This window comes from Teleopsis dalmanni, chromosome 1 (genome assembly GCF_002237135.1).
Source record: "Teleopsis dalmanni isolate 2A chromosome 1, ASM223713v2, whole genome shotgun sequence".
In the NCBI taxonomy this organism is placed as follows: domain Eukaryota; kingdom Metazoa; phylum Arthropoda; class Insecta; order Diptera; family Diopsidae; genus Teleopsis; species Teleopsis dalmanni.
In genome coordinates, this window is record NC_051846.1 from 114,631,270 (window position 1) to 114,653,413 (window position 22,144).

The 22,144-nt window shown below is 29.6% G+C and overlaps 2 protein-coding genes across 2 annotated transcripts; both read left to right on the forward strand.

Moving 5' to 3' along the window:
* The first annotated feature begins 1,086 nt into the window (after positions 1-1,086).
* Positions 1,087-3,372, forward strand: LOC119665734 (6-phosphofructo-2-kinase/fructose-2,6-bisphosphatase 1-like). Its single transcript, XM_038074971.1, has one exon. The coding sequence runs from the start codon at positions 1,146-1,148 to the stop codon at positions 3,195-3,197; it is 2,052 nt and encodes a 683-aa protein (XP_037930899.1). The 5' UTR covers positions 1,087-1,145; the 3' UTR covers positions 3,198-3,372.
* A 7,102-nt stretch (positions 3,373-10,474) lies between these two features.
* Positions 10,475-17,992, forward strand: LOC119665736. The gene is made up of 5 exons (XM_038074972.1): positions 10,475-10,731; positions 10,787-10,863; positions 10,920-11,122; positions 11,175-16,178; positions 16,278-17,992. The coding sequence occupies exons 1-5, from the start codon at positions 10,565-10,567 to the stop codon at positions 17,496-17,498; spliced, it is 6,672 nt and encodes a 2,223-aa protein (XP_037930900.1). The 5' UTR covers positions 10,475-10,564; the 3' UTR covers positions 17,499-17,992.
* Positions 17,993-22,144: the final 4,152 nt, after the last annotated feature.

Sequence of the window (22,144 nt, forward strand, 5' to 3'; positions counted from 1 at the left end):
TATCTGCAGGATCTATACCTATCCTCTATTTGACTTATCTGCAGTTAGCAAAGAAAAAAGACTTTAAAAAATTAATTTTCCATAGGATAGTTTGATATACCTTATACAGTTTTTAAACAATTCGCTCATAATCGCTATCGCACATTTATTTATTTTCTGTTGTCTGAATTGTGTTTATTTTTACTTATTTCTTTTTAAATTTTTAACTACGTGTTTGTAGTTATCAGTTTAAAGGTGTAATTATATAACTTAAAATGAAATGTTTGTAGTAACTCTTTTATTCGAACATACACAGATCCGTTTTCAGAATTTTTTAGGTTCAGCCAGCTGATAGGCGATAGGCTTCCCGAATCATGTCATCAAGAACAACCACATGTTGCTCGGCGATACATTGAAAGTTTCACATGTTTATAGTCAGATACAACACAAACTTGTTTGCATAATAAAAAAGCGTTGCAATAGCTTAATCAAAATAAGATAAATAAAGGATAATAATTGTGAGTCTCAGCTACGAAGCTTATTTCTTCAGCTTGTCTTGAGTTTTTACGTTTATTATAAGTGTGACATTTTCGGAAATATTTTAAATACTGATAGCTCACTATTTTCATAAGATATTGTGAATGATATTATAATTACATTCATTGTTTCACGAAATTTTTTATTGTTTCAAATATTTATAATTATTAATCGTTAGAAAGGTATGTCAAATATCATCTTATAAATGCATAAAAATTAGAACCAAGAAGCGTTAAAATATTTCAAAATAAGTTTAGTATTGTTTTATGTTTTAAACGTAACTATTTTTTATTTCAAATTTTATTTGCAGAAAGCAATAAGAACGAATTAAACGAAACGAGAATCATTTTGATAGCACAGCTTCTGACTTCTGTTCTACAAAACAACTTTATAAGGCAGACAGGGTGTTTAGATTAAGTAGTGATTTTAGATTTTGGCTGAGATAATCTGACCAACCATAACAGGAGCGCCGAGAAATAATTCTTTTAAAGTTTTATTCCCTTAAATTTAAAGATCGAATTAAAAAAAAAAATAAGTGCACAATTTGTGGAATTAAATCTAATTAAAAAAAATAATATATTTTTCACCAAAAATATTTTTTTTAAACAAAGAAATCAAAAACAATATTTATGAATAATATTGAACGAGTTAATCTTAACTCATCCTCACCACAGTCATCATCATCAAATTCATCATCATTAGATTCATCATCTTCATCAAGTTCATCATTATCAGCAGCATCACCTTCATTTACATCACCTCTGCCAATTCCTTCTCCGACTACACCACTGACACTCTTTCCTAGCGCCACTAAATCATCGCATACATCATTTCCGATACTTGATTTGTCAATAGCAGGCAAAATTCCAATAACTCAACAACTTCAACATAAAGATACTCAGACCGAACTTACCTTAGCAAATTCCCTACTACTTTCCTTCACAGCCGCCGCCACCGCATCAGCAGTAAAACAACAATCTATTGTACGCTCTGTGACAGCGACCAGCATTATGGACATGCCCTTCAATACCTCACCTTCCCTACGCGTCCGCACTACATCGCTCAACCAATTGAAGAAAACTGCTGATTTAGTTATTGAAAATGAATTACACGTCTGTCCAAGTGTTATGTCTGATGAACTACGAAAATTGTTGCCCCCTACCTCTGAAACTGTCATGACTAAACCTTTTCCGATACGCGGAGAGCGTGCCATTAACGACGTAACTACGCCTCACGTAATCGCAATGGTTGGTCTACCTGCACGTGGAAAAACTTTCATTTCAAAGAAACTGGCTCGCTATCTAAATTGGATTGGCATATCCACTCGTGTGTTTAATTTGGGTGAATACCGTCGCTGTGCTACAACGGCATATAAATCGCATGAATTTTTCAGAGCTGATAATGAAGAAGCAATGGCAATTCGAAATAGATGCGCGAATCAGGCCTTACATGATTCTTGTGAATGGCTGTTGAGCGGCCTTGGAAGTATCGCAGTATTTGATGCAACTAACTCAACACGAGATAGACGACAGCTAATATATGATATTGTTGTGAAACAGCACAATTTTCGATTGTTTTTTGTGGAATCTATTTGCGATGATCCTCAAATTATTGAACAAAATATTAAGGAAGTCAAAGTAAGCTCACCAGATTATATAAATATGAACACTGATTTGGTTGTGCGCGATTTTTTGCAACGAATTGAGCATTACGAAGAACGATACCAGCCAATTGATGAGATTGGAGAATCGCATTTTAGTTTTATGAAGGTTTATAACGCGGGTAAAAAAGTTGTCGTATACAACAATGAGGGTCATGTTGAGTCACGAATTGTTTATTATTTGATGAATACTCACATCACTCCACGCACAATTTACTTAACTCGGCATGGTGAAAGTGACCATAATCTTAAGGGGCTTATTGGTGGAGACTCCAATCTTAGTGAACGTGGACGATTATATGGTCAAGCCCTATCATCATATATTGAAAAGCAGCAAATCGACGGGCTCCGCGTATGGACTTCGTGGATGAAACGAGCTATACAAACTGTTGCTGGGATTAAAGCTCCTCAAGAACGTTGGAAGGCATTGAATGAAATAGATGCAGGACATTGTGAAGAAATGACATATGAGCAAATAAAAGAGAAATATCCTGAAGAATTTAAAGCGCGTGATTTAAATAAATTTGCCTATCGCTATCCACGAGGGGAAAGCTATGAAGATTTAGTTGCACGCCTTGAACCAGTTATAATGGAACTTGAACGTCAAGGCAATGTACTTGTTGTTTCACATCAAGCTGTACTGCGCTGCTTATTCGCTTACTTTTTGGATAAGTCGGCGGACGAGTTGCCATACTTATATGTACCATTGCATACAGTTATCAAGTTGACCCCAGTTGCTTACGGCTGTAAAGTGGAACACATTAAATTACCTATAGATGCAGTTGATACACATCGTCCAAAGCCAAAAATACCGGGTGATGTTTCTTTGGGCTTAGATGGATTGAGTGGTGAATTAGTAGCTGCCGATGGGGTGGGTAAAGTGTTAATTGTAGGCGACGATGTAGCTAAGGCAAATGGAAGCTCTATTCGCAATAATTCTTCTTCAGTTACCGAATGTGTGTTGGGTTCTAATATAAGCGATGATGCTGATAACTGTAATAACATCAATACTTGTGTATGACAGCAAAACGTCGTTTTATTAAAGCGTGAATTGCTGAGTAAGACCAATTACAAATTCAATACATTGTAATCATTTGCAATACGCATAGCACTGTTGGTTAATAAACCTTCTGAACTAGAAAAAAATATATATAATTCATTTAAAAAATAAATCTTTTTGATATAATATATGGTGATGCATTATTCGATTTGTAATAAATTACTTTATTATATATGTATGTTACAAATTTGAATTACTATTTTTTTATGATATCTATTTACATATATGTAGTTAACATGCATTTTTTTATCCACATAATTCCTTGAATTCATCAAATATTGATTTCGTTGAAATTTAAATTAATGTTAAATAATAAATTAAACAAATAAAAACTCATTTGCACTATTTTTTAAATATTTATTAATTGTAACTTTGGATTTTTTTTAAAGATGTAGAAGAAAGTTTTTTTACAAGAGGATGGATATTTTTAAAAAATAAATAATTAAAATGTATTATATTCTATGTATGTAAATTGTAATTAATGTACTCAAATAAATTTACGAATATTTAATAAAATAAATGTAAAATAACATTCGGAAACTTCTGTATTTTAATTGTGTTTCACTACAGTAAGTAACTTAAACCCATGGATCCTTTTGATATTATAAAAAACGCAATTTGTACCAACCCATATACCTGTACTTTATTTAATTTCGTTACATGGATAAGTTATACGATTATTTGTTTATACGTATATATAATATTTAATCAATTGTGTGGTTATTCTAAGAAATGATTATAGTAGCTGATGTAGCACACGATGCTGTTAAAGTTCAGTTTCTTGTATTTTTAGTGGCATGCTTTTAAGATTTTCCTATGATAAGTTGATACTTAGTTAGTTTTGAACATTTTCGGACCGTGAAATTATTGAATTCTACATTAAAAGTCGAGACAATGCTTCATTAACTTTTTAGAGAAATTAAGTTATTAGTGATATGCATTTTATAATACCGTCAGTATAGATGTAAATCTTTGAAATGGTAATGATTTACAAAAGTACTCATAATTATCTATAAATCGATAATATTTAAATTTATGTCTTTTTAGATGTTTTAGACGTTTGTGATTAATTGGTGTATACAAACCCAACTTATGAATTGATAGTTAGGTACCACAATTACAACATGGTTCCAATAAAGCATTAAAGCACTGTTATAAAAACCACAAATAAATATTTGAAAGAATAACTTGAAAAACGTCACTTTTATACGCATATGTTATAACGTCCTAAGCCACTAAGATGAAATAATAAATTTGACTTAATGTCTTGAGAGACAAGATTTATTGATATCTTCTGTTTGATACATTAAGGATTTTACTATTCAATGTGTCTTTCGGATTTTTTTTTTTCAGTACATTGTTTATATTATAATAATTGAACGCATCAACTTTTGGTTCTTCAAAAGTCATTTATAGTAACCTTCACTTCGCAATACTATTTATATAATTTACACCGGAATTTCTTATAAATAGGTAGTGTGGCTTTATATGAAGAAATGAAGAAATGCATTTTTTGCTTTGAGATGTATCCTGTTTATGTGCTTTATATTTTATATTACATTTAATAATATATTTTATATATATATATATATATCATATATTTCATATCATAATATATATCATATATTTCATATATATATATATATATATATACATATATATATATTTCATATTTACAGTGTTGTGCATAACAAAAGCAACCAAAATGAGCACATCAAATAAATAAGTTTTTTGTCTACTTTTTACTTGTCATTCAATTACAGAAATAATGAGGTATTGCGAAATGCGGCTGTGCAGAACAATAGCAACTTTATTTATTATATTAAATTTTTGTATCATTTTTTTAAATTTTGTTTAAAGCTCTTTGCTTTTTATTACTTCGGCACATCTACGGGTCATAGGTGATATTAAATTGTTAATAAAATTATTTGGAATTTTATACCATTCATCTTTCATGACCTCAAACATTTGGTAAATTTTCGATCCCCAAAGCGACGTTTGAGAATACCAAAATGTTCTCAATTGAATTAATATCAGGTGTTTGGGCTGGCTAATCTAAAATTGGAATTCCATTTTTCAAAATCCATTCTCTTATCAGCTTTAAGGTGTGTTTTGGGTCGTTATCGTACTGATATACCCGTCGGAGTGAAATTTCTCATCCGCCATGGAGGACTGGCTTTCTTAAATTTTTCTGTATACATGTTGGTCCATTATTTGATTAATTTCAGGTTCAAAGGTTCAAGTCTAAATCCTGAGAAGCACGCCCCAAAACATTACTGACCCATCGCCATGCTTCACCGTCGCATGCCACTTACGCGGATACAAACGTTTTTCTTTTTCGCGTCGTACTGTCACATCCTATCATAATTAGATATATTTAATTTCGATTTATTGCTGAGAAAAACTGTTTTCCATTTAGCAAGTGTTCAATTTAAGTGATATCGTTCAAAATTAATATTAATATTAATTCATATTAATATTAATTAGAACAAAATAAAAAATCTAGTTCTTTGCAAATGTTTTTTAGTTAACATTGGTTTTTTGACTGGTCTGTAACTTTTGAAACCTGCTTCGAGAGTACGCCTGCGTACAATACTAGAGTCCACATATAGTTTAACCTCATCTATGATATTTTTCGACGAAATAAATGGTTTTTTTTTTTTTGTAATTCTTATGATGTTTCGATCACTTCTATGAGTAGTCTTACGAGGGGCTTCACCCAAATAAACCGTTTTAACGGAATTTTGTCAAATTATATTTTTTTATAAGCTGCGAAACAATAAATTTATTAATTTTAAATATTTTGGCTATTTCATTTAAGTATTGCCTTTTAAATGTTTTTCAATTCTTGCTTCTTAAAACTTTAAAGTATACGTGTCACGAGTCATGATAAAAACTTGCATCCATAACCTGATTTAATATTGAACTCTTCTGTGTTTATGTTCTAATTTGCTTAAAAACATAAATCACAGTATAAAATTGCAAAAAGTCAAAACATTATCTTGTTAGAATGTACTTTGGTCACAGATCTATCATTGATTTTGTCTCAGTTGCTATTGTTTTGCACAGCCGCATTTCGTGATATTTCGTTATTTTTGTGAATTATTTAATCCGTTATGAAGAATTGTAGATTTTGTTGTTTTTTTATAATAACTAATACAATAACAAATAAAACTCTGTGTTTAAGTTTTTGAATGAAAAGTAAAAAGTAGACAAAAAACTTATTTATTTGATGGGCAAATTTTGGTTGCTTTTATTATGCACAACACTGTATATATATATGTATATATATTTTATATATATATATATATATGTATATATATTATATATATATATATGTTATATATATATATATGTATATTTTGTATGTACATATATGTATATTTTATATATACATATATATATTTTATATATTTGTTATTCATTTATACAATCCGATCACTTATATTATTTAGTTTATATAATATGTAACATCATAATTTATAGTATCAAATAATTCAACATGGCCTCAGCCTTTACTTTTATTCATTTATTATTTTGTTCAACATTTTAGCAATGCTATTACAAATTCAATCAAAACATTTAAACTTCTATTTAGTGGCCGGAAAGTAAGTAACATCCCTGCGCTCCTCCCGGTAGTAGACTGTGCACCGTGACTCTGGTAGTACCTTGAAACGTCTTGTAGTTCGAGTTGGAGTTCATATTTTTTTTTCCCAAAAAAGTGCCTTACTGCTTATAGCAATTTTTGAACGTAAGAGGTTTCAGGTGCTTGGTAAAGGACATATAAGAAATTAATATTAATATTTAATAGTCTTTACCTACATCTGTAATGTTCCAGCTTTCATTGCTTGCAATATTTTTAATATTTAATGTTGATCATATCTTGAAGTACTTGCAAGAATGACAATATCATCTTCATATAAGTGAAAATGAACTTTTTTTTTGTATCATCAATAAAAATATGAAGACTCGGAATGGCCAGACTTGCCATTCCATGCAGTCGTTTCGTTGTTATTATATAGAATGTTCAATACAGTGAGCATTGTAAAGGAGACTAACATATTGCTGTTTTATTAATCGAGGTTTGAAATGAAATGTTATATTAAGATTTTTACATAATTTGTAATATACTTGATAAAAATCGTTCATATGTCAAAGTTTTATATTTAAATAAATAGTTGCAATATTTATTTATCCACAAAAATTTTCTTAAATTTCGCATAACTTTTTTAATTTTTACTTAAATTGATTTTTGTTTTTTGATTTATTTTAACCAAAGAAACAACAATGAAATTCAAACATAAAAAAGTAACAATTATCCCTAAAAAAAAAATTAAACACAGTTGTATGCAAAAGCAACAGTTTTTGAAGAAGAAAAGGTCTGCGTTCACTTCTTAATATATAAATTAAAGCAATTAAAATTCACAGAAATATTAAATTTAATAGCCTGTGAGATAATCTCTGCGTTTAATAATCTTTTTTTAGACGTTCTTGCATGCGCTTAATCAACTTTGCAGTATCCTGTGCGTTTATTTTTTGCTATCCTTCCTTGATGACGTTTCTTAACGTATCCTTGCTGGAAATCGTGTGCTGGCGAATACTTTTTTCTAAATAATCCCATTGATGTTCTATGGGATTAAGATCTGGTGATTGTGGTGGTGTTCGAAATTGCCTGAGAGCATGGTACAGCAGCCAGTCCCGTACGATACCTGCTGTATGCTTAGAGTCGTTGTGCGACAGTTTTTCTCATCAAAATTTAGCAATTTTGGAATAAATTTCGTTAACACGGTTTGTATCCAAAATATCTGAAAAAATTTCATGCCATAAGACCACCGATATGACAAAATCTTGAACGCATACTCTGATTATGACTCGCCAATTTTCCACAACAGTTTTCTTTGCTGTTTTCCTCCGCAATTGACGTGCCGAGGTCTCCAGGGCAGACATAGTCATTCACATTTTGCAACAATTTGCATCACTTATAAACATTTTTTCTTGCTCAGAGTCCACCTGCCAAATGTCACAGTTAACATTTCAAGCAAGTTAGAGTATTTAATGTTATTTTTCTGATTCTTTGTTAAATTTTTTAATTGCAAAAAGTGGCAAGCACACCAAACACGTAACAACACTATTGAACATCTAGCAGCTAAAAACTTCATATCTGAAATGTCTGACAATGTAAATATATACATACATGAACCACCATAAAAAAATACATGGTCGAATTTACTAACTAAAAGGTCTTCTTATTTTTTAAATAAACTCCGCACGTATAAGGTGGTAAACGCGTAATTTTCTTTAGTGATGCTAGTGTCCATCTTTGACAATACAAAACTGAGTCAACCAATTATCAAACTGTACAATGCATTTTTGAAAACATTTTAAAATTTTTTTATTTAAATAAACACTAACAACTGCACAATATTTTTTATACATTTATTTTGCTCATGCACAATTTTTTGTATATGTTTATTTTGCTCATTAAAATAAAAGTTTCTTATTATTCACTTATAAAATAATTTATATTTATTTCTAATAATTTGTGCATCAAACAAATAATGCGATTCTTACATTTAAATCAACATATGACACTCAATTCTTTTTTTTGTTTTGCTCATTTTCGCACTTTTCGCCAAAAAAAAGTGCCATGGTTGCCAAAATTTAACAAAACAAATTTGAAACTGTTGTTGTTTCCAAAACTGCTGTCTCCCAAGCAGTTCAGAATGAGGGAGTTGTATGTTTGGAAACAGCGTGGGAATAGGGAGACTTATTCCCTGGGAGTATTCAGAATTGCTATGAAGTTATCTCCCACACAATTTGTTCGGGAAAAATAGGGAAAAAACCCCTATTCTCATTTGATTCAGAATAGGGGAAAGGTAATAGGAAACACAAGTCCCATTCCAATATAATTTCGAATAGGGGAACTGGGAAAAGAGAAAAAACTTCCATTCTCATGCGATTCAGAATAGGGGTAAAAACATTTTTAATTATTTCACTTTAAAAATATTTTCGTGCAATATAATATATTTTTTATAGAAATTCTTATATAGGTATATATTTTATATAATATAGAAATTCACTGCACTTGCGGACAAACAACTACCGGTTGGAACTTTTGATGAATAAAATAGAATAAAATAAAAATGTTTCGCATACATAAATGGTAGTTTTTTTATTTTTAATTTAAACATATGTAATGTGACTAACAATATTTATTTTCAATTTTAACCAAATTAATGTCGGAATTATTTTACGTGTACATTTCAAAGATATTCTGTTTACTTGTTTAAATGTAAACAAAATCAGCTGCGTACGTACCTTCTAACAACGCCTTAAAGTAGGGCAAAATTTTCATTTCGTTTCTGCTCATGTTATTACGTTACCTACCGACTAACTCAGTCTTAACTCTAGAAATTTTAAAAGCATTGTTGTTGCTTTACATGTTTTTTCGTAAATTGCGAGTCTTGTTCTTCTAAGCTGAAAGAAAAATTACATTACAACAGTTTGTTAAAAAAAATGAGGAAACTTATGTTGAGTTGTAAATTTGATCATCTTATTCTAAGGTATTCATTACCACTTCGGTTAATAATTTTTCGCAAAAAGGATTTTTGAATCCTTTGAAAAGAGCCACAACTCAGAGAGAGCTAAATCTGGCGAATAGGTCGGTTGTTACAAGACGTCGAAATTTAGTGCATATTAAACTAACTGAAAATTATTGTCCTATATAAAGGATTTTATTCAAATAGAAATGGGAATAATAGTGAGGAAATTATTTATTTTAAAATTTCTTAATTTTTGTCATTTTTGTCATTTTTGTCATGCCTGTGCTGACCTGACCAGGTGTGTTGAGATATTTCGAATATCGCCCAATACTTATCATCGAAACATTGTTGTTGTGGTTTAATTCTTCTCATACGATATAAAATCGAACCAAATATTTTTTAAGACTATTCATTCATGTCTAATACATCAACCGCTGGTAACGTAGATGCTGTTTGTTATTGTTTTGTCTTTATGTTTAAAGAACCGTTTGTCCACGAAGAGCGATGAAAACAATGTCATAAAAGGCAGTAAAAGGCAGTTGTATTGTAGTATCTTAAATTGTATTGCGATGTATTGTATTGTAATATATTATATTATGTTGTGTTAAATTCCATTCAATTATATTTTACAATATTTTAATTCATTTTATGCAATATTAAATTTAAATAATTGTTTATTTTGTGTTTATAGAATCGTTGAACGATGTAATATCAAAGAACACAATTAGGGATGAATTAGAAAATTAAATATATTGTATTTTTTTCTAATATTAACGGAAATTGAAAATGTCTGACGACAAGGCTTACAAAGATGGTGATGTAGTATGGGTAAAGTTAGGCAATAATTGGTGGCCTGCGGAGGTAACAGATACACATCGGCAGCCTGAAGGATTAACTAAGCATTTGAAACGAAAACCATACTGCATTGTGAAGTTTTTTCAAGAGGATTCATAGTAAATATAAATATTAAATGCTTGTTATTTTTTTTTTTAATATTGTCAATTTTAGTGAATTTGTAAAAAGTAGCAAACAGATTTTTCCCTTTCAGTGCAATAAAAAAGATGAATTTATAAAGAAAGGCTATGGTAATAAAAGTAAATTCAATTAAACGAAACGATAAATTTTAACAGTTACGTTTCAGCACTTCACGAAGCAAAGAATAAATTTATGGAAAAGTTTCCATCAGATGTGGAAATAGCGGAACGTAGAACGTCTACTTTAATTATTAATGATCGACCAGATAGCATTGTTAAGGCAATTTTAGGGCAAACATGTATAAGCAGAAATATTAGTTACAATGATCAACTGCAAATCGGCAATAATTGCAATGTTCGCAGAAGTGGGGTAAGACTATTCCTTTTATATTAATTTTTATGTTAAAATTTTGTGGTTTTAGGACTCAGTTACAAAAATAATTAATATAACATCTAATTTAAAAACGCCTATAACATCAACAACTGCGATTGCGACATTGGGAAATAGTAAATCACCTGATGTTATTGCAAAACCGCCAACGGTTATGCAATCTCATAACACGATCAATGATAACTCAAATATTTATCGATGTCATTTGTGTGATTTTACAAGCATCCGACAAAATGTAATAATATTTCACCGTAAAACACATAGCAGAGATAACGTGTATTCTCTCTCAGTACCTGTGGCTATGTCAAAAACACCACCAACGAATTTAAAATTACAAGCCGCAGTATCTAAAGCAAATACTCCATCAAGCTTTACATTTAAATCAGATTATAATAACATAGGAAATAAAAAGTTAACCACTAAATGTTTTGTACCACAATCAGACACTGACAACGATAATGGTTCAATATATATGCCACTATTAAATACTAAAAACAATCAGAGTCAATCAATTAATAGATCAACAGCAGCAGCAAGACTACCTAAGAAGAAGGAATTTGCTTGTTTAGCAACTTCAAAAAGACCGTTGAGATCTTCTCCTAATATTTCATCCAATGATTTATCGCTACAAGAAACAAGAAAAAATAAAACTGTGGATACTGAACTTGAAGTAATTGAACATAGTAATTCATATCAAACTCTTTCATCTGCTATAAATACTACAACGACTACTGTCTCAAAACATTCTCCGGAAGAAATACGAAAGCGCTTACTTGCTGATTGGAGTGATGAAGAAAAGGATGATGATGAAGTGAGCACATCTAAAAATTTACTTGTAAGAAGCATAACAAATGATGAGATTAAGAAAAATAAACTAGATGAAATACCGTTTAATATAAATGATATTGACGTTATATCTAAATCTAAAAATTCATCAACAATTACTGATACATCTAAGCCACAGATCTTAAATAGAATTCGAAATATTCCCAAAAAAGACCGCCGTGATATTGTTCTTAAAGAGTTTAATGAACCAACAATAAGTTATTCACCGCTCTCCACATCGACCACTCTTCCCATTGTTAACATCGATAGTGCAAGTAGCAACAGTTGTAGTTCTGATTCTGTAGTCGTTGTAGGTGTTCTATCAGATACGAATTCAGTAAAAACAATAAATGTGGAACAGACAAGTATACAAGGTGAAGGAACAAATATTAAAGAAACGAATATGTCCCCAGTGAAAACAACCATTGAAGGTAATACTGATCAAAAAAGTATAATTTTAAATAGTGAAAAAAGTGATGCTTTAGAATCAAAAGAAACCGCTTGCGATGGAAGTAATGCTGAAGATATTCCCTCAACAACTTTATCTTGTTTTGATTTTCAAGAAGAAGAAGAAGAAAACTACAATGATATGTTAACATCAATGACAAATTTCAAAAAAAAATATTTGTCACCTGATAAAATTCAAAGTTCCTGCATAGAAAACAAAAGTTCAAAAGCGGAAATCTTGACTAATTCCACTGAAGCCAAAGAAGAATTGGATCAGAAGGATGAGCTATTATCTGCAGAAATTGAATCTTTGCTTGCACAAACGATTACAACTGTTAGCGACGTAAGAATGCTTGAAGGGAACACTAACACTAAAGATAATGTATTTGTGAAGGGATTGCCAATAAAGGAACGAGGAAAAAGAATATTTAAATCACGTAACCGTTCTGGTTTGGATGAGGTATCATTTTCAACAAATATTTTAAATACAGAAATAAATGATAATAAATCCATTAATTCAAATGAATTATGTTTAACCGAGTTAGAAGAGAAAGCTACGGAAATTTCTCTAATATTTGAAAATCCAGAAGAAAAATTTGTTAAAATTAAACAATTAGAAATTGAAAGGGCTAAAAATGCAGATATTGAATTGTTTAAAAATAAATCTGAAAAATGCATAGTTAAAAACACAGAAATAATACAACTTGAACAAAAAAAAGCTATGGTTGAAGCAAGTTCTACTAACTCTGAAGATATAAAATTAATTGATAAAACATCGGATATAGGTTTTAAAAATGAAATCTTGGAACAAAATCTCGATGATACAGATTGTAAAATATCAGCAAATAGTGCAAATATCCAGACTACTGAATTTTCATCACTAACAGATGAGTATAGCTTAGCGAGTATTCCCGAAGCAAATATAGAGTTTGGATTACCTACAATCGTTGTCGGTGATAAAAGCTTTTCTCTTCATAAATATAATATTAAATCTGATGTGAATGTAAATATAGTAGATATGAACAAAACAGATCGACAGGAAGAATTAAAATATGAAAAATCTACACAAAACGATGACAAAATTATTGAAGCTTCTAGAATTTCTAATGTATTAAAAAAAATTAACAAATCATTCAATAACGATGTCAAAGCTGAAATTTTTAATGATGCTCTTCGAAAAAGTAAAACGAAAACACCCAAGTATGTTTCTGAAGGAAAAGAAAGTGAAATTTCTGGGGAAAAGTGGATAGGAGATGAAATGCCGCAAGATTTACTCGAAGATGAAGATGAGGATGACATTGAAAGTCCACCACATGAGGCTTTATCTGGCAATGAGCTCGAAGCTGAGTTAGTAAAGGTTAGAAAATCAAAAAATGCAAACACACATATAAAAACTTCTCCCATGAAAAATAAAAATAATAAAAACGATTATGATTTGGCAAAATCTTCTAATACAGAAACTAAAACTAAAAAGTTATTTACTACAGGCAGCAACGAATGTGAGATTGCACTTAACACTAAAACAATCAATGATTTAGAAGAGGAACGCGGTATTATAATTAAAAATGTGCTTCATGATATATCGACCCAAAATTCTCCTAGAGAATCGGAAAATAACAGTCCGTTGATAAAATGTAACGAAACTGATTTAAATGAATCAGAGCAATTAAAAAATGCAGTTTGCAGTCGCAATAAGAATGAATTTAGTTCAGATGAAAATTTTACAATAAAACGAATCAAATCGAAGCGACGACATCCTGTTGACGATACAAATTCGAAGCACATAGTTAATATAAATCGAAAAACAAGAAAGTTAAGTGAATTATCTTGTTCACAAGAATCGCTTGCAATGAACGAAGAACACAGTAGACATGACGGTAAAATTATAATTAAGGACAATAAAGAAGTAAACATTGCTTCAACAGATGAAATTCAATGTGTTAAGGATTTAAAAGAAGAATCAGTTCATAAACAAATTATGAGTACAGAAGATTTGGAGTCAAAAAGAAATATATTACTTTTCGAAAACTCCGTTGATAGTGAAAATTGCAAAATAAAGCCCTCAAGCTTAGCAAAAATTTCAAGCAGTTTGAAAAATCAGTTAGTAGATGAAGAAAAAGAACAAATAAACATTACACATAACTTACCTGTGATTTTGGAAGATATAACACTTCAAGAAGTTGAGCATTTCGAAAGTTCTCCCACAATAACATACTCCAATGCTTCTAAAAATGATCCATTTAAAATATCAAAAAATATTGAAAAAATCTATCATGATAGCGATCATAAAACTAATAGTGAAGAAAATGAACATAATCCACAAAATATTTGTGGAATATCTCCTTTAGAAAAAGTTCGTATAGATGTTGATGTATCAAATCCTTTATCCTCACAAATAGCTAACATATTATCATGTAATAATAATTCTAATCAGATCGCAGCAGACACAGCTAATAAAAACAACCTAAATCCAAAACTAATTATTTCTAAGAGAAAAAATTCGTTTGAAGATGAAATACCCTCATTCGTAATTGAACGCCCAGGAAATCAAGCATTGACAGAATCAATTGAAAAAGATGCAGTAAAACATGTACAAAACATGTGCCCACAATTAAAAATCACGCGAAAGGAAAAAATATTAATAGAACCTTTAGCTACTAGTTCATCTAAAAATTTAGATTCTACCATATTTGATATAAATAATATGCCAATTTTACTTAGTAATGAACAAATACTTCATTCAAGTGAAGTAGATGCATCTATAGTACTATCTTTGACAAGTGACAAAAGCTTCACACAATGTCAAAGCGCCACTATTAAGTCAGTTACTGAGACTTTGCCCGAAACACCTCGAATTATAAAACAACAAATTCTGCAACCGGCTCGGACACCATCGCCTTTTCTTGCACAACATAAAGCATCTGGAAATTCAAATCTGACAAATATTTCTGAAGAGTGCTCACATCAAAAGCAAATTCAAGAACAACAAGATATTTATCAACAGCAAAAGATGTCACAACAGCATTTAAATAGTAGATACCTTCTTATAAAAGCATCTACAGATTCGATACCAGCAGCAACAACAGCTAATATAATTCTTTCGTCACCACCACAAACCTCACAAGTAATAAAACCCAAATCACCTGCTGCAGCTGCGACCGGAGGTCGTAAGCAGGCCGGAAATACTATAAGCCTACCGAACAGTATATCAGCAAAACAGCAGCTTTTAAAGTTTAACGATGAATTAGACACAAATTTGGATTTAGAAACTCATGAAAATATGAAATTAAATAAGAATCATCAGTATTCATCAAATGCAAATAATAATAAACGTAGAACGCAACAATACATCCAAAGCCAAATAAATAGTCAAGAAGAGATTGCAGTTTCAACGGCTAAAATAGCAAAATCGTCCCGAAGTGATGGTATATGTGGAACCAATTTGACAGTAGCACAAAAACAATTAAGCCAATTGCAGCAACAGCTACAACAACGCCAGAAAACGCAAGAATCGTCAAAACAATTTCATCATTTACATAATCGTAAACCAAAAAAGCAACCACAGCAACATCGAAACTTACAGAAGAAATCTGAAACAATGGTTCTTCGCGAAAATGCAGAGCCACAATCCAGTGAATATAATCAACACAACTTAGGTACGTCTACTGAACATAATTCTCAACGTCATGTAACTGGTCAACAGTCCGTTCAACCAACTACACTTAATGAAGAACAGTTAAATCAAACACAGCAATCTGAAGATGTAAGTACAAACTTAGGGCTAGTTATTTATTTAGTGTAGGAAGAAATTGTGAGATTGATACATTTGTATATATTATTTAATGTTTAAATATATTTATAGCCTATTGATAGTACATCAAAAATATTAGCTGTACCTACTCAACCGATACCTGGTTATAATGAAACATTTTTACTTTGCACGTTAGTAAATAATAATTACAAACCAATTGATAATGTACCGCTCTATCTGGATCACGATTTGAATCAATTGGTACCAGTTCCAATAGACGCATTAGATAGAGAGCCAAGTCTAATTGTGAATCATCCACCACTTGAGGATCAGGTAACATTGATACAAGATGCTACGGAAGATCAACAGCAAATAGTTTCAACCAATACACTAAAAACTGCAGAAGCAGATTCTTCGACTCATTTGATTTGCTTAGATTCAGGAACTGATCTTGTAGGTAATTCAGTAGCGCGAGTATTGCAAACGCCATTAACAGATGAAGTTGTTGAAAGGGATATTGTAGCAACATCTCCAATGTCTGTTTTTTTACCAAACGATAATGCTTCGGAAGTAATTGCAGACAATGCAGTTATTCTAAATATAGAGGGCCAACAGATTATATTAGATGCTGCAACTTTTACACATTTATTAGCTAATCCTGATGCCAATACACAGCTCATTACTGATGATGGAACCGAATTTATTTTGACGAGAGAAGTGCTTGCTGCTCTGGAAGCACAGCAAGCGGAACAACAAATTCAGCAATTGCAAATAGCTGGACAACAAATTCCTTCAGCATCCAATACCACCGACATTCTTGCTGTTGCTCTGGCTGGTTCCGATTTATATAACAGCGAGGTGCTTGAAATAGAAACTTCTCAAAGGTTACAATTGATGGGTTCCGATGTATTCCAACCTTCTGTATTACCACAACCACATTTAACGCCGCCAATCACAGCACATACAAGTGAAACAAGTACACTGCTTAACCAAACACCAATAATGTCACCCTTAGAAAAACCGTCGACAAGTTTAAATAAAGCAAAGCATTTAGATTTCGTTGGACATATCGGAACTAATACTGGCGTACCCATTTCTTCCGAGTTGGTTGATTGTAGACCTAACTTGGAAGACAGTTTAGCAGTAATAGGAGTAACACCACAATCAGCAGTTCCATCTTCCCTTGAATTACCCATTACTGTTACTGATCCAAAGATTGCTTCTAAAGTGACCATGCAAACAACACCCGCGGACATTGTGCAATATCAAACTCATTGCGCTGACAATATATTAAACAACGATTCACGTTTATACAATGATTCAAATAGTTAATATTGTCCGAAAATCGTCTATTTTAATCAATTAGACGACGAAAATAGCGAGGGGACAAATGTAGAATTTAATGATGATCTTTTCTTCGGGTCTGATGCTTTGACTTAAACATGTCATTTCAATCATGCAACCCATGCATTATTTATATATTCTATATATTGTTATCTTATAATTATAATAGTATATTGATATGTTTTACAATCAGTTATGATTTTTATCCAATATACATATTATATATATGTATATATTATAAAATATTAGCTTTTCTTACGTAGTTTAGTTTCAGAAGATGATTCCTTAGTCCGAGAAACAAAAGAAATTGTAAGCGTAAATGGGGAATCCATTTTTAATATTTACCGGGACTTAAATTTCAAATATAACTATATTCAAAAAAAAAGGTGAATTGAAAAATCCTGTTTTAATATCTCAAAACAATTAAGTCAAACAACTTAAATCGTTTACTAATTTTTACTTCATTAAATATATTTGAACTACTTTACTGGATTCAATAATTATTTTGAATTAATTTTTTTGAAAAATTCTTCAATAATTCTATTTTTAAATTCAAAAATTTTTTTTTGTAACTTTTCGTGTATTAAAACCCTAATATATATTTAATCCTTTAACTCCTAGGAGGAGCATAGGCCTACTTTTTTCTATTATTATTTATTACGGTTTCGTTAGTCGGTTGATTTAAGATTAGCAGGTGATTGGCCTACCACATCCGATTCTGGTGTTAGGGCTGCCAACTGTTGCCTCCAGACCGACAAAACCCTAATATCTTGCTAATATTTACTGCTAAGGAATTTTTCTTCTATCGTTCACTATTGTTTTGTAATCAGCATTTGAAGTGACGTGGGTTTTTTCCCACTGGTTTTCTTCAACAATGTTACTCAAGGTCCTTAATGAGTATGAGTACTAATGAATATATGAGTCCATTTTTAACGGCGAGTAATGGAAGAAAAGTTTGTTAGCAATGTGTTTGCATATTCATAAGGATTAAATATGTAAAAAATAAACAAACAAATATTTGTAAAAAACACATTTTCACAATTAAAGAATATTTAATGGACTAGAAATTAGTATGTAACTTAAGTCATTCGAATGAACTCTTTTAGATATATTAAGGACTGTTTCGGAAGAGCCATTAGCACTCCTTATTACGGGTAATATTCAAAATACTCTCCTATCGCATACCGTTTTTTAGTTTTCCGGACTAAGGAATCACCTCTCGAAATCAATATACGTTAAAGTGAAATAGTTTCTATATGTAAAATTATATCATTTTATATCATGTGAGAGATAATGCTTTGATTGTATGAATTAAAACATATTTCGGGAGAAATCAATCTTTTTTCAATTTTACACAAATTTGTGCATTTTTTTCAAAGGAAAAATACGAATTTCTTTTACAAAAAGTTTCTGAAACAATAGTGCATTTTCATATGAAACGAAAAAAATTAATAAAAATTTTGAGATAAAGATGATTTTATGATAGTGTTTTTTTGACACCGTCTATGTCGATTAATACAAGTTTTTATTCATAGATCGTGAAATTTGAAAGTTAAAAAATCAATAAACAATTTTGAATATGAACGAAATTTCCAACACAAAACTTCTTTCAAAAATTATTGTTTGGACACTAAGTATTTTATTTATGAAAAATGAAGAAATATATATGTATATATATAATATATTATATATATTATATATAATATATATTATTAATATATTATATTATATATATATATATATATACTCGGATATAACTGACTTTCAATGAATTTTTTTTAAATCAAGAAAATATCTCGTAAAATTAATGCATATTAAAAGGAAAAATACTATGTTTATCAATAAAATTTATATAACATATAATCAAAATACCATGCAAACTATATATCACTACATATGTACAATATATAGAAAGATATATATAATCATTTAAATGTAAATAGTTTTATACATGTATTTATAAGCATACATTAAACATAATAAAGTTATTAAGGTTATATAAGTACATTGAAAATGTATATGTAAAAATTAGATAAATGAAATATAAATCTAGATTTCAGTAAAATTATCGTTAAACGAATAAGTTATAAATTATGTATATTGACTTAATTTATACAAAAAGGACATTTAATAAGTAAATATATAATTTATTTGTTCAGAGTATTTTATACCAAATACCTATATTCATTATATAAATGTTGATTTAAAGAGCAAATCATTCATTCATTATCATTTTTTTTATATTTGCAAATTATATATTATGAATACATATATAAGATTTTGTAATTTTGTGACGTGTCTTTATATCCTTAGAAATTGCAAGCCCAATTGAAATTATTAAAAGGGCTTATTAATAATTAACAATGATGCAAGATATCAAAATATGTAAATAATTATTTAGATAGTATAAGCTCCAGCAAATTGTAGCTGCTGGACCGGACGTATAAAACTGTACGGATTACAAATGAAAGAAATTGAAAAGGTATTTCTCAATCTTTCAATTGATTATTTATTCTCAAAATGTTGTTTATTCTCCAAGCTATCATTCGTTGTTTATTTTATATTGTGACATTTGAGTTGTTGTGACCAGTTGAGTGGCCAGCGACATTTTTTATATATATAAAACCTGAATATTTTCCGCTAAATTGTTCATTACAGAAATAAACAATTTTTTTTTTAATTACCATATCCTTATTGTAATAAAATAAAAATTATATGAAAGAGATTACGAAGCTTTTAAAACAAAAATGTATTAATACTCTTATATATAAATGTAAGAATGGTATTTACCAATCAAAGATTTCGCTTGATTAAAATACTTGCATACGTAGAGACAGAATTATTACTATTGACCAAATGATTAGCTTAAGGAGTGTATTAGATATACATTATTTTTATTGGAGAATTGTAATACACAGTTGTAATTAATTAGGAAATATGAATGAAGCACATATTACATAAATTCTATAATTTTATATATAAAATGTAATTAGTTATTCACCTTAACAATTTATAAATAAAGATTATTATTTTTTTTATAATTTAAGAAAATGTAAATTAGAAAATTTTGTTTAAAAAAAATTATGATAGTGAAATCGTGCTAAAATATAAATATATGTAAGCTATTATAGGTAAACATCTAATCTGATATAGAATATAGAAATATTGTATATTAAAACAAAATTTTAAATAAAATTTAAGTTAAAAAGTTTAATAGCTATTACTTAGGATAATGATAAAAAAAAATGAAACAATATTTTTTACATTAGTCTCTTGACCAGATTTTGTCATTAAAAACATTTCTCTTTAATTTCACAATTAATTCGGCTAAAAACTGATCTTTGGTGATCTAATATTAATAAGTTTTACCGCAATTCAAATGGATTTGCTTCGACATTTGAAGGTAAAAACAGAGTAACAACTTCAGTTGGCATAGATTTCTATTGCTTAGCATTTTGTTGTCGGCAACTAGATACATATGGATCAGATGTAACTAAAAATCTAAAAAATATAATATAATAAAATAAAATTGATTTAATTTAATTTTAATTTATCTTAAAAAAAAATTTTTGGATTCAAAATCGCTTCATTAATGTGGTAAAAGCAGTGTTAAAGCTTAATATAGCTGTTGTGCCGACAATTATGTTCATCACTGTGTACATCTGGTATTAGTTTCATAATAGTTGAGGTTTGAAGCTAACTATTATAATTAAGTCAATGTAGCAGTTGACTTATACATTTAGATCAGTGACGACGCGTGCCCTATCTGGAAGGGTGTGCGGCCCTTCTACAATGTTGTTTTACACGTACCGCTTAAATTAAAAATGATAAATTGAAATATATGAGATGTTTTATTAAGAAAGATTATATTACATTAGGCAATAATATATTCACAATATATTTATAATTTCATTAACAAACCTTTCCGGATTTATTGAAGGTATTTTTATACACCTGAGCACAGTGTTGTATGAGGTTGGAGGATGTATAACATTTCCAAGGAAAAGCGAATACAGCAAACCTCCATAGACTATATGGATTACCTAAAATCCACATAGAAAATATGCCATGTAGACCTATTTGCTCATCTATAAATTTACCTTCATACAAACTGTGTTAATTTATGATAACCATTCTTAAAAATATAACAAAAAAAAATCAAACTATAAAATTAAAGACGCACTTGAATAAAATCAACAATACCTATATTTATGATGATGAGAAAATGATATCCTTCGATTTCGTATCTCTATTTCCCAGCATACCCCTAGATTTAGCGTTGAAACTTTTAGACTCTAAATAGAACGAAATAAGACAATTTTATATATATATATATATATATCAATATATACCATATATATCAATATATACCATATATATCAATATATACCATATATATCAATATATACCATATATATCAATATATACCATTAAATCATATATACCATATATATCAATATATACCATATATATCAATATATACCATATATATCAATATATACCATATATATCAATATATACCATATATATCAATATATAACATATATATCAATATATACCATATATATCAATATATACCATATATATCAATATATACCATATATATCAATATATACCATATATATCAATATATA

Excerpts from the sequence above, each read along its gene's own strand:
- LOC119665734 (XM_038074971.1), top strand. The coding sequence starts at position 1,146 with ATGAATAATATTGAACGAGTTAATCTTAACTCATCCTCACCACAGTCA.
- LOC119665736 (XM_038074972.1), top strand. The coding sequence starts at position 10,565 with ATGTCTGACGACAAGGCTTACAAAGATGGTGATGTAGTATGGGTAAAG. Across the intron at positions 11,123-11,174 it reads GCAATGTTCGCAGAAGTGGG|GACTCAGTTACAAAAATAAT; the intron begins GTAAGACTATTC and ends TTGTGGTTTTAG. Across the intron at positions 16,179-16,277 it reads AAACACAGCAATCTGAAGAT|CCTATTGATAGTACATCAAA; the intron begins GTAAGTACAAAC and ends ATATATTTATAG.